Source organism: Aspergillus eucalypticola (assembly GCF_003184535.1).
Source record: "Aspergillus eucalypticola CBS 122712 chromosome Unknown BO83scaffold_5, whole genome shotgun sequence".
In the NCBI taxonomy this organism is placed as follows: domain Eukaryota; kingdom Fungi; phylum Ascomycota; class Eurotiomycetes; order Eurotiales; family Aspergillaceae; genus Aspergillus; species Aspergillus eucalypticola.
Genome location: NW_020290279.1, coordinates 978,010 through 990,269, shown reverse-complemented (window position 1 = coordinate 990,269; position 12,260 = coordinate 978,010). Strand labels below are relative to the sequence as shown.

Genomic DNA, 12,260 nt, shown 5'->3' with positions numbered 1-12,260 from the left:
ATCGACGCTGATAGGATGGTGTCATTAGTTAATTATTGGGGAGGTGGTAATAGTCGGTAACAATACCGACTCACCGTCGCGGCGGGTGCAGGCGCAAGGGGAACCCTGGGAATCCGAGAGAACCAGGATATTCTATGCTTCTTCTATTCGATCGGGAGGCACTGATGTGTCCCAGCACAATACGGTGTAGAGGGCGATCTACCCGGGTACTACTACTTAGTAAGTAGTAGCCTGACAGACACCCTCCCGATCCACGAGGCTCCAGAACGGGGGCCTAGTGGCCACGCCGAGCAGCCTTGGTCGAAACAGAGCCCGGGGTTGATCGACACTAAATGCCTCTGGTGGGCCTTCTTCCACTTCATCCGCTGGTCTACTATCATCTCTCTATCAATCCAAACTAGTTCGAACCCACCGAAATGTTATGCCAGCATAGTCATTGTCTGGTGTTCAGGAACTCGTGGACCTCCCCGATATTACTGTTATCAAGTACGAATTCTATTTAGGACCACGGTGCTGTCCTACTGCTCGAGCGTGAAAAGCGCCTGACCTCGTCGCAGCTCTCGGGATGGCTGGATAGGCAGCCCGTGCTAGCGAGACGGCTTCATCCGGGCTAAACGTCCGCCCGCTAATCCTTCTAGCCCGTTGCACCTGCAAGTTGGGCGCGCGGTACAGAGTTACAGAGTTGCTCGAAGCAATGGACCACTCACTACTCAAGTTCTATGCATGAGGTTTAACTCTGGACTTATGTACAATCGAACACACCCCATGGCTGGCATGCAACGTAGAATTCAGCGGGCTCGTCAGAAATCACTCCCCACACGCCGGAAGAGTAAAAGCAAAAACACATCCCATCTAGTATTGCCAACTTTTGATGAAAAGAAAAGACGATAATGAAGAAGAAAAAGAAAGAAACATCATCAAGCACTTCAAGTAGACTTCTCGGACTTCTTGCGCTTCTTCTCCTCCCGGCTCTTGCTGGACTTCTTCTTCTTGTCCTCGCCTTCACCTCCCTCCTGGGCGGACTTTCTGGACTTTTTACGAGGCACGTCACCGGCCTCGGCCTGGCTCCCATCCGCCTCAGTCGGGTGGTTCTTGCGCTTTCTCTCGTCCCGCTCCTTCTCCAGCGATTTGGGGACCTTGAATGTAGGTTTCTCGTCTTCCGACTCCTCCGAACTGGATCCGAGGGTCTCGGGGGGCTCCACGCCACTTCCTACGGGGTGAAAACGCATCTTCAAGTGTTTGGGATGTTTCCTCGGGGGCTTGATCTGCTCCTGTACAGCTTGCGCAACGGTCTCATCGCTGACCTCAGGAATATCGAGCATCTCTTGAATGTGGTAGCTGGGAATGTTGCTGGCAGCGGTGCTGTAGTAGGTCTTGGTCTTCGAGTCGTACAGGTGGAGCGTCTTTCCACCCAGGTCAGGTTGCGCAAAGCTTTCCACCGGAATTCCGTATTGCACACCCTTGTGTTTCAGAACCGGCTTGCCCTGCATGATCTTGGCCAACGAGACTTCCTCAACCTTGGAGAGAGGAAGGTAGTCTGGCGCTGTGATGTGGTAGACTTGCTTGCCGCGAAGATCGGACAGGAGAGAGGAGACATTGGACTTCGGTGGTGCTTGTTGTTTCAAGGACTTGAACCCGGAGGGGGCTTTGTAAGGTTGGGGTGCTGCTAGAGATACATTACGGGAGGTCCTATTCGAGCACCTCGTTAAGCACTGACATAACTTCATGTGAGTCAATTGAGAGAAGACCTACTTCTGGGTAGAAGTCTTCTCGTTGGAAGAAGTGCTGGAGTCGCTATCACTATCGCTTCCGCTCTGGGTCGACTCAACCTCGGAGCTGGAAGATTCGCCAGCAGACGATGTGCTCATAGGAGTAGGCTCCCGTTCCTCCACAGCTTTCTTGTTCGATTTGGGTGCCATTGTGACTTATCGACGGTCCGTTTCGTATGCGGAAATTCGAGGGGAAAGCAGCTCCGAACTTGCGATGCGGAGCGCCGGTGATCGGACGTGTGCCTAATTTGTACCGCTAGAGTATACTAGATCAACGCGGAAAGTCCCAGCGGAGTATAAAGCACGTCGTAGAAGAAAATCCTGGGGTATAGCGCAAAGCGCGAGTCACTGCGAGTTGGGAGAAGCCGATCCGGAACTTTTGAGCGATAACCTTTTTTTCTGCTCCGCGGAGCACGGACCACCTGAAAGTCCGCGGCCTCAAATATTCACCTTTTTGGTAGTCCCGCCGCCCAGCACTCGATTCTGCGCAACGTCGCTGTTTTGGGAGAAATTGATCTGTCTGCGAGTATCATGAAGCGCAAAGCTGAAAAGGCACAGGCTGCGGGTAAGTTCAAGCGTCCGTTTACCAGGAATTATGGCTGACATTCCCATCTTAAGCCCCGGTCAGCGCTTTCGCGGCCCGCAAAGCACGGCAGCAGCAGGCGCAGGCCACCGCAGCTGCTGTCAAGCCCCCTGTTGCTGAACCAGTGGTAGAACCGCCACCTAAGAGAGCGCGCCGCTCACTAGACGAGCCTGTCGTCCCAGCCGCAACCGAAGAGAACCGAGTCCAAACGAGGCGATCATCAAGGCGAAAGGAAGAACAATCGAAGGCCGAGAAGCCTACGCCGAAGGCGCGCAACGATCAGCCTCCTAAGACCTCCAAGAAAGTACCCGAGCATGACACATCGAAGGATGTCGAGGATCAGGCGCCTTCGGACGAGGAGTTGGAAGAGCCAGAAATCGTTGTAGAGAATACCGGTGTCATTGGGCTCGAGCCTATTCAGAATGACGAAGAGGGGTAATTGTTGCTTTGCAGTTCGGTTCAGGCCCAGTGCTAATGGGATCTAGGTACGAATCACCTGCGGACACTGCGGTCCAGGTCCAGGAATTCCCCCTGTCGAAAGCGCGCTTGAACAAGAACAGCATAGTCTACAGTGATGAGCATAGGCTGTGTGTCCGCATAAAGGAGAAGATGGTATGCATGTCCAGCCGGTGTATATGCGCAGTGCTGACTTTTTTACAGAGCTTGGTGATGATCGGTCACTACGATCTTTGGGTCAAGCGAGGCGTGGTTAGTCTGATGGGAGCGAAACTGCACCCCTCATCCCAGGTGTATCGGGTCTACGCGCCTTCGACGCACTCGTTGCCTGTAATCAAATGCGTTTCCGGGGTCAATGGCGAGGCAGAGGTGGAGTTCAAGTCATGCCATAGCGGCATCTATCGTCTCAAGGAACTCTCGCCTCTGTATCAGCGGATATGGAACGGCAAGAATACTACAGCGGACAAGCTCACTCTCAAGGGCACTCCTCAGTCCATCAAGAGGACGTTCTCAGTGGTAAGTCTATACCTGACTATCTTTGGTCGACTGTTTAATGACTAAGTGGCGTACAGTTATATACTTCTGCGGATGATTCCCTCAAACGGCATCTAAGGCCTCTCCATCTCGAGAAGCAATGGAGCTCTGCTATCAAGTCCCTCTCCCAGCGTGGTGGACGGCTGAAGACGCTCATCTGCGGACCGAAGGGATCAGGAAAGTCTACGTTCAGCCGCTATCTGTTGAACCACCTTCTCAGCCCGGCGCCACAAACAGAGACCAACTACTATAACACTGATGGGGTTGCGTTCCTGGACTTGGACCCGGGTCAGCCGGAATTCGCTCCGATGGGGCAAGTTTATCTGGCCCATCTCCGTTCACCTGTCTTTGGTCCTCCCTTTTCCCACCCATCTTTGGATGGTTCTCGTGACGGCACGATAGTTCGAAGCCATCATATTGGAGCTACATCACCCAAAGAAGACCCCGACCACTACGTCCTTGCCGCCATGGATCTCATGGAGCGCTACCGGGCTCTTCAAGCGAGCTACCCCCAATGTCCTCTCATCATCAACTACCCCGGCTGGATTTTCGGCTTGGGTCTGGAAGTTGCCACCTGGCTGGTCAGATCTCTTGGTCTCTCCGACGTTGTTTATATGAGCGAAAAGGGACCGACCGAAGTTGTCCAGCCTCTGGGCCAGGCAGCCTACCAAGCCAAGATTCCTCTGACAATCCTCCCATCTCAGCCCACCGACTTCGTCAGCAGGTCGAGCGCACAGCTCCGCTCAATGCAAATGCAGTCGTATTTCCATATGTCGCGTCCTAACGGCATCGACAACTCACTATGGCTTGAGCAACCACTGTCTCGCACGAAGCCTTTCCGTGTCCACTACTCGGGACCGCAACAGGGCATCCAGGGTATCATGGTCATGGGCACCGAGATCCACCCTGATCTGCTCCATGAGGTTCTAGACGGGTCGATCGTCGCTGTCGTGGCTGTTGAGTCCCCCAACGCCATTTTAGGCCAAAACAGTGGACCAATGTTCGCGAACAACGCCAACACCGAAACAGATGGAGACCACGATGTCGACATGCAAGACTCAGCCGAGGCTGTTCCCATCGTCGGGTCATCGACTATCGAATCCAGCATCACGCGGACACCAAACGAGGACCTGCCTTACCTCTTTGTTGGAGCAGGAAGCAGCAACCCTCTGGACCCGAAAGTCTCGCACTGCTTGGGCCTGGCTCTTGTCCGCTCCGTGAACGTCGCCTCCCGCCAGCTGGAACTGGTCACTCCTATCACCGGATCGACTCTCCGTGGCGTTCTCGAGCAGGGTCACAGCATCGTCCTTGTGCGTGGTCTTCTGGATAACCCCAACTGGGCCATCAGCGAGGACTATTACGCCGCCCGTGCCGCCGAGAAACGCCATCGGGAGCTTATCGAGAAACTCAAGAAGGATAAGGGAGCTGCCGCTGCGGAGAACGCTACCCTTGAGTCGGAGAAGCAAGTGCTAAAAGATAGAATCCGGCGCGCGAGCAAAGTGCCATGGATGACGGTGGTTGAAGACAACAGTCACAGGCAACGAGAAGCAGCACAACGCGAGAAATCGCTATGGAAGCTGCGAAAGAAGGCATACCCTGGAAGCGATAGTGAAGGCGATTGGTAGTAACTTGCATTACATTGGCGTTGTACAAGTGCTTGCATGTATATACTATTAGACAGTGAAAAGTTTTATTCGGGAGGATTATAATGCACGAGCTGACAGCCTACATGGCATATACTTGTTTAAACCTGAAGAACATGTCCCCTTGATATACACTTAGGTCAACTATTTCATACACAAGTAGCTCCACACTGGATACCGATATATTAACGTTTAGATAGTATTCACCATCACAATCTATCAAGAACATTACTCCAATGATCTTCCCCACCAGTAGCTAGCTGCTAGCCATCATCAAACACTGCCCTCAACACCATCCGGGCGCACAACCCACCTACCACAATATCATCCCTTGGGGGGTTTGGTAAAGGGGGGTGGTGCAATAGTATAGTAGTAGCATTATGGTATGATGGCGGTAGTATAATATGACAATCGTGTGTAGTAATAGTAAGCCAGGTTTTTTATAAAGTATCGCTATGTATACAAGCAAGCAATACCAACGCAGACCTATATAACAAGTACTAAGTACTACTATCTCATATCATATACCACATTCAACTGCAGTGTCACTTCAATTGGCTTCATTAATCTTATCCAGAGAACTTCTACACGCCTCAATCCAAAAATTTGGCAAACCGATCAATCATGGGAAATGGGAATGATCCGCTCAGCCAACATACATAGGACAAATAGCTAGTAGTAGGGTTGTAGTATGTAGATTAGCATGCATTAACCCGGATTTGCATACTTTTACCCAAGTAATTGCCGACCAAAGCCCACATGAAAAGTGCTCCCCTGCATGTAGTATGTCATAATGCAACTTTGCTTATTTTCTTTCCCTTCCGAAATGGAGAGGATGGATGGGCGTCATTTATATCAATATACTAACTATTCAACTGGTCTATATATCTCGAGACTAGCCTACATAGCTGGGATAACAGTTAGACGTTCACTTAAAGTTTGGGTCGATACGGCTTGAGTAATTGTGGATTTGATTTACTGTGGATGGTTAGATAGGAAAATAGTAGCAGATAGATAACAGTAGGAAGTAAGTAGCTGAGTTAGTTGGTTAGTTTGCTTACGAGCTAGTACATTATGTGGTAGCTTTTATTACTTTTAAGCTTAGACTTCCGAACTAGTGTTTTAGTCTATCTTGGAACTTGGGTTCCTCTACAATACCAGGACCTTAGTGGGTGCACCGGTGTTTTTATCTTATCAGTGATATAGAGCAACTACAGTTACTGTGTCTTAGGTGATCATGGCTCAAGTTACAGTCCTTGATTAAGTTCCAATAAAGTAAGTCCCTTTCCGTAAAAGTACATACATGCATGTCATGCCAAATGCCTCACAAGTGCACCCTTCGTTGCCTCGTAATGACATTCAATCATGTGAAAACAAGCGTCCGTCAAGTCTTCCGCTTCTGGCGATTAATATAAGTCGTAATAAAACAGTCCGAATCACGTCGGAAAGAATCGAAAGGGTGAGGCGGAATAGAAGAAAACGCAAATCGGTTATCTACCCACGCTCTGGGGGAATAGAAAGAGAATATAAACTCAAAAAAGCCATGCTTCCTGTAAATGTGCCGAAACTCCGCCTCCTTCTGGGAATAAAAAACATGCCGTAGTCTATATCAAGTCCTGTCCATGTACCGGAAGTGAACGCCGAAATGATGTCAATCATGTGAGAGTTGTAAATGTCACATGAGACTGCTGACTGCATGTATGATGACAGTCGAATCGCGGATAACGGTTGAAATGCTCCGCTTTAGAAAAAAAATGAAGATGTGATTGGCCCGAATGTGATAATGCAGCCAATTAAGGTATGCCGTAGCGCAAATATGATGCACAGGCTATGCGATCACTGGTCGGCGAGGTGCAATAGGAATCGGCTTGGGCCCTGAGGAGATGTCCAAAGTGGACATTCCCAGATCGCTGTCCTCGTATTGGCGCGAAAGCTTATCCTGCGGCTTCTCCTTGCCACCAGGAACTAAAGAAGATTTCCGTGAAGCAGTGGCGTCTTCTTCGCGCACTGTGCTGCACACGAATCGTTCTTCTGAAATGGGCGAGGCTCCAAACATCGTACCCAACTGCTGCAGAAGCGCAACAAAGTGTGCATGTATTTCAGCAAAGATGTATTGGTTTCCCACGATTTCCGAAAGGTTTCTCGCTCGAACTTGACCCGGTCGACGAAGCTGTCCGTCTGGGTCAAGGGCGCGCCCTGTGAGGAAAGAAGAAACAGGTGTATATTGTTTACTCCCGCGTCTATTCGATGCGTTGTTTTGTTCATCGCGACGCTTTTCTTCTTCCTGGTATTTCTCCGCCGAGTTGACAATGCCCGTGGCAATGCGACCGAATGCGCGCCAAATCACAGGGCAGGCACGGAATGCTCGACCGGCGTCTTTGCCTGCCAATGCGACAAGGGCATAGCTACGCCGTTTCCCGCGAGCCATGGGGTCGGGCAGGCGAAAGATGTAAGCTATCGTATAGCCTGCAGAAGAATCGCCAAAACATATAGGGCCCGAGGAAAGACCGCGGGGCAAGAGTTCGCAACTCAGTGTTCGAATGGAGGAGCGTCGCAGCAGCGCGTAATCAGCCGGGTTGGGGGGCCCGCGCAAGGAAAGATAGGTGAGGATGTGTGTATGACAGGAGGCGTCCGATGTAACAGAGGCCGAATGAAGAGAGTCCGGGTATGAAGCATGGACATGCGGGTCATGTGTGGTATCATCGTGGTCGGCGTGACTGGTCCCACAAGAGTAGACGACCTCTCTAGATCGTAAAACAGGACTGCCGTTCCTCCCTTTACCGTCACTTCGGGCCGTTCCTGGCGCACCTGGGGGCAGCTGCTTGCTCACATCTTCAGGCAGAGTCAAGCTGCAACTGGCGCACGTGTCGCCGTCTGCGCCACCAAGAAAGTTGAGTCTTTGTTGAGTATCAGCCGGCGTGGCCTGGCCTTTCAGGAAATAGGGATGGTCTTCTATTCTGGGAGACCTCTCGGAGGAGTCGTTATTCTTTTCTGAGGGTTTGTTTGGGGTAGATTTGTTACTCGTGCGGCTCTGCAGGCCGTGAGATGAAACGGTGTCGTGAGAGGTGGCAGGGGTATCGTCGGGAGAGGAATCAGATTTGTCGGGATAGCATTGTGAACAGGGGAACGGTAGGACCTGCGAGCAGATGATCGAGGTAGGACCATGCACCTCGCAGAAATGCGTCAAAGAAAGCTAGTAGAAGGGGGATGTGTTAGCTGGAGAAAGCAGACAGGGATCCACTGTGTAGAAACGGGGTGAAAAAGGACAAGCGCAAGAGTCAGGATCCCTGCCATGTTGCACGCGGTCATTATGCGCGCATTGCGCGGTGCGAGCAAGGAAGAAAAGGCCTAATTCAGTGCAAAGAAGCCCAAACGCATTGTCCCCGGTAGACATGAAAGTGCACGTCATGCTCACACATCACCAACATCATTCACCGATGCGAAAGATACACACACACACACACACACACACACACCGAGGCACATGGGGGGAAGAGACAGGAAAAGAAAGCCACACTTACAATGAAATCCATATCCGTGAAAGTTATGGTCTAGCAGAATCCAGCAACCATATTAGAGCATTATTGCAATACATGCTTTCACAGATAAGAGTCACGGTGACGATGTGGTGGTGGTTTCGTGGCAATGACGCAGAATAACCACCAGCAAGTTGAAGGGAGGAGAGGGAAACCGGGTATGGCTGGTGCAGATCCAGACCCAGACGGTAGTAGTGGAAGGTCACAGAGGTTGGATTGAACCACCCACAACGACGAGAACAACGTTGGGGTAGTAAGAGTAATTATAATAGTGGTAATAAAGTCAGTGAAGCCGCAAAGACCAGCTTGCAGAACAAAGACGGTGTAAGGGAAAGTAAAAAGGAAAGGAGGGAAAGAAGAAGAAGAAGAAAGAGAAGAGAGAGGGACGAGACGGAGGGTAAGGGTAAGAGTATATATTAAGTGGCTGAGAGGGAGAGGAAGGGAATGGACGAGTGGGAAGTCTACTAGTTAGTTTTACTCCAGACTCTATGGAGAGAGTGAAAGAAAGAGAGAGGCATTGATTAGCGACTTTACTGGGAAGAGTAAGTAGTAGTATGAGCCAGTAGTAGTGAGTTGTTGTAGTAGTGGAGGGAAAGGATATCGGAAAGGTAAGTAGAAGGGGGAGGGGGGAACAAGAGAAGCCCGGAAGTGGAGCGGTGCATCGGCTGCGTTATGAAAATGGAAGAGGCAAAGAGAGGGTCTGGCCGGGGCTGGCCTGGCTCGGGTTGGTAATTACCATTTGGTATGGTTCGGTATGGTACTTTCCGGTTCCATCCCCTCCCATCTATACTACTACTACATACACACAGTAAACCAAGTCCTACTTATTGTTGCTGATAAGTGAATTACTTATTTTACAGTGGTTGTAGTAAAGTCCTCGATCTGCCTAAACAGTGGTCAAAGAGAGCCCAATCATCCAATAAATCCAAGCAACTATCCGATTACCAACCTGTTGTGCTTCCAGTGGCTCTGGGGGCCAAAGCACATCCCTCCCCCCTCCCTCCCTCCCTCCCTTCCTTTCTTCTCTGCCTGCTTGCCATCCAAGAAAGAAAGAATAAATCCCGGTTGGGCTTCAACTAGGCGACAAGGGAACTCACCGTACCGGAATTTTAACTACAACTAGTAGTGGTGAGATATAAATTAATTAGACGGAGTAGTATCCGGGATCCCAAAATCCAAATATTAACGATGACAAACTGTGGAGGGGTCTTTTCCGACAATATCCATTCCCCATTCCTGCGACTTACTATCTACTTGGCATCCGCCTCTCTTATTGCGCTTATTTATCTGATTCTCCCCTTAGACGAATCGTCTGTTGCAGGCTGAAATTCACCAAAGCTCCTAGTCTCCCTTCAGCTTGTCAGCGGATGGAGCCCGACAGAAAACGGTTCCGGCCTAATATGCGACTAGATTGCCCAGATGGAGTATGGGAGAGACGACAAGCCTGGGGAGGGCATGACTGACTAGTAGTTAGCCAGCCAGTATTCTGGTTCAGACGGAGGAGAGGAGGAAGGGGGAGGGGCGCCTAAACGGCATCAGATCATTAGGAACCAGAATGAAAATGATTACCCGGTCAATGATTGTCGATCATGGCCCTTCCTTTACCCTCCTTCACACATGGCCAGTTACTCCTTTGCGTACCCCATTCCAACGGTTCTTCGTTCCCCATTTCCACGATGGAATGAATGGCTGATGAGGGTGAACCAGGAAAAACAGCAAGGCGGACAATAACCCCGGGTGTAATCCGGCTGTAAGGAAGCAGAAGAGGAAAAGCCATCAACCCCGGAGTTACCGAGTGACTATGGGACAGACTCGACTAGACGAATTAGTGACGCTGGATGTGGTTGTGGTGGTGGTACTACCCAGAACTATCTAAACCCAACCCGTCACCGCGCCCGATGGGACTCGACCCAAACAAACTTCCGTACCCAATTTGACGGGACGGCGTTTGGCCGCTAAACCTGGATTTTACGCAATCGAAGGTCTGTAGAACGAGGGATGGAAGAAGTCAAATTATCACCTGCGCCATTTTTTTCCCTTTGCCTTTTCAATTTTTTTTCGTATATCCGGTGGCAGGGAGAATGGTCGTATTCTCCATAAAAATGTTACCCTTTTTTTATTTTGGTAGTATATCCACAACGTGAGCATCTAAGTGACTAGTATTTAGTTTAATCAACTAAGGTAGGATCTGACTCTCACACACTCTCATCAATCATCAGTCATCAACTCTCCAGACTCGAACCACCGACCGGTTCCCCAGCATGGATAAACGGTCAGCAACCGAGCTGGTCACTTCCCGACCAGGAACTTTCCCAATCCAGCCATGTTCGGCAAGGAACTTCAATTACAGGAATGCACCCTGGGATTATTTTCTTTGCTGATCTCCTTTCCCCCTTTTTGATTTTACTTTTTTTTTTTCTTTCTTTTCTTTTTTACTTTATGTCCCTTGACTTCATTGAAGCAAAAAAGCAATGGGAAGCAGGAGGGGAAAGGGGATAAAGCGAAGAAAAAGAAAGAAGGAAAGAAGAGGAAGCATTCCGCCTGATCGCAATCATAGGGTCATAGATCCTATGTGCATCAAATAATTGCCGCCTCCCATGCCCGAGGGTTTCGATACGAACCAGGGTCGCACCTTGATCCCCCTTCGGCACTATCCCAGTTACTTACCGAGTGCAGCCTAGGATTCAAGTGGGGGGATCCAGCATTAAACCCAGCGACTGACTAGACTAGTCGCATCGCGATAGCCATCCAGACTTACTTACCCAGTTAGATCAGTGAGATCAGTGAGATCAGTGAATCCTTGGGTAAGCTCCGTAAGGCAGAGGCAGACACAGAAAAAAAGAGAGAGACGGGATGAGCATGTGCATCCGGAGCAATCACAGCCCAGCCATATAATCAGGATTGGCGCAGCTATTATCACACAGCGGAACTACTGGACTAAACCTCCATGGTGCCTATCCGAATATTGGATCCTCTGCAGGCAGCCTCATCCCGCTGTCAGCCACCATTTCCTCCCTTCCAACCCCAACTAAGTAAGAGCTCGGAAGGGAGGCTCTCACATGGAAGATGATGATGCTGTCTGGGGGGACGATCGGGATCCTTCCCATGCTTGAGTTTGAGTCTACTGACGACTATACCCACCGAGGTGTTGCGCCTCCCGCCCGACAACGGCCGTTATTCCTTTCTCGATGAACGAAACAGACGCTATCCATTTCCAGGTCTCGCCCTGGAACAACTGAAGTACGCATGCAGATACTTAGCGACAAGTCTTCGGGTTAGAGATCCGAATCACCTCCTGTCTATCACTTGATTCCGCAATCTTTGGGGTCCGGAGTTCCGAAGTATTCCCGTCTGGGCAATGCAACAGCCTCCCTTTAGAGACAGCCCACGTATGTTCACTTACACTGCCCGGAGCACTGTAAGATTGGGGGTTTCATCAACACGATCAAGGAGGTATCAACCCGCCTGATACTTGTGATTATTGTAGTTCCTCCGGGATCACCCCCCCAAAACATGGGCAGTCGCGCGACAATGGCCATTTCTTTCTCCGATTTGCTGCCTGCGCCCTTGTATGGTAAGCTTCTAGCGGAAGACGGTAATTAGTTTGGTATCGAGCATCCCGCTACCACCCTCCTACTCGATACGAGACGCAGTAGCATCGATAATGTCTGATACTTGCCCCAAAGTACGAGGAGACAACTCAAGTCGGGTCGAACCTTGCTGCGCGATCGGACCATCT

The 12,260-nt window shown here is 50.4% G+C and overlaps 4 protein-coding genes across 4 annotated transcripts; 2 read left to right on the top strand and 2 right to left on the bottom strand.

Annotated features, from left to right (window-relative positions):
- Positions 1-711: 711 nt before the first annotated feature.
- Positions 712-2,112, bottom strand: BO83DRAFT_376011 (DNA-directed RNA polymerase I subunit RPA34). The gene is made up of 2 exons (XM_025530606.1): positions 1,753-2,112; positions 712-1,689 (listed from the first exon to the last, which is right to left on the bottom strand). The coding sequence occupies exons 1-2, from the start codon at positions 1,917-1,919 to the stop codon at positions 927-929; spliced, it is 930 nt and encodes a 309-aa protein (XP_025391223.1). The 5' UTR covers positions 1,920-2,112; the 3' UTR covers positions 712-926.
- Positions 2,113-2,300: 188 nt separating this feature from the next.
- grc3 (putative RNA processing protein Grc3) lies at positions 2,301-4,967 on the top strand (the record flags this gene model as incomplete). Its single annotated transcript, XM_025533865.1, has 5 exons — positions 2,301-2,334; positions 2,388-2,787; positions 2,838-2,964; positions 3,013-3,324; positions 3,381-4,967. The coding sequence occupies 5 exons, from the start codon at positions 2,301-2,303 to the stop codon at positions 4,965-4,967; spliced, it is 2,460 nt and encodes an 819-aa protein (XP_025391222.1).
- Positions 4,968-6,813: 1,846 nt separating this feature from the next.
- BO83DRAFT_424401 (folliculin domain-containing protein) lies at positions 6,814-8,279 on the bottom strand (the record flags this gene model as incomplete). Its single annotated transcript, XM_025535156.1, has 2 exons — positions 6,814-8,178; positions 8,253-8,279. The coding sequence occupies 2 exons, from the start codon at positions 8,277-8,279 to the stop codon at positions 6,814-6,816; spliced, it is 1,392 nt and encodes a 463-aa protein (XP_025391221.1).
- Positions 8,264-8,724, top strand: BO83DRAFT_203042 (uncharacterized protein). The gene has a single exon (XM_025526650.1). The coding sequence runs from the start codon at positions 8,378-8,380 to the stop codon at positions 8,642-8,644; it is 267 nt and encodes an 88-aa protein (XP_025391220.1). The 5' UTR covers positions 8,264-8,377; the 3' UTR covers positions 8,645-8,724.
- Positions 8,725-12,260: the final 3,536 nt, after the last annotated feature.

Excerpts from the sequence above, each read along its gene's own strand:
- BO83DRAFT_376011 (XM_025530606.1), bottom strand. The coding sequence starts at position 1,919 with ATGGCACCCAAATCGAACAAGAAAGCTGTGGAGGAACGGGAGCCTACT. Across the intron at positions 1,690-1,752 it reads GAGAAGACTTCTACCCAGAA|GACCTCCCGTAATGTATCTC; the intron begins GTAGGTCTTCTC and ends GTGCTCGAATAG.
- BO83DRAFT_203042 (XM_025526650.1), top strand. The coding sequence starts at position 8,378 with ATGAAAGTGCACGTCATGCTCACACATCACCAACATCATTCACCGATG.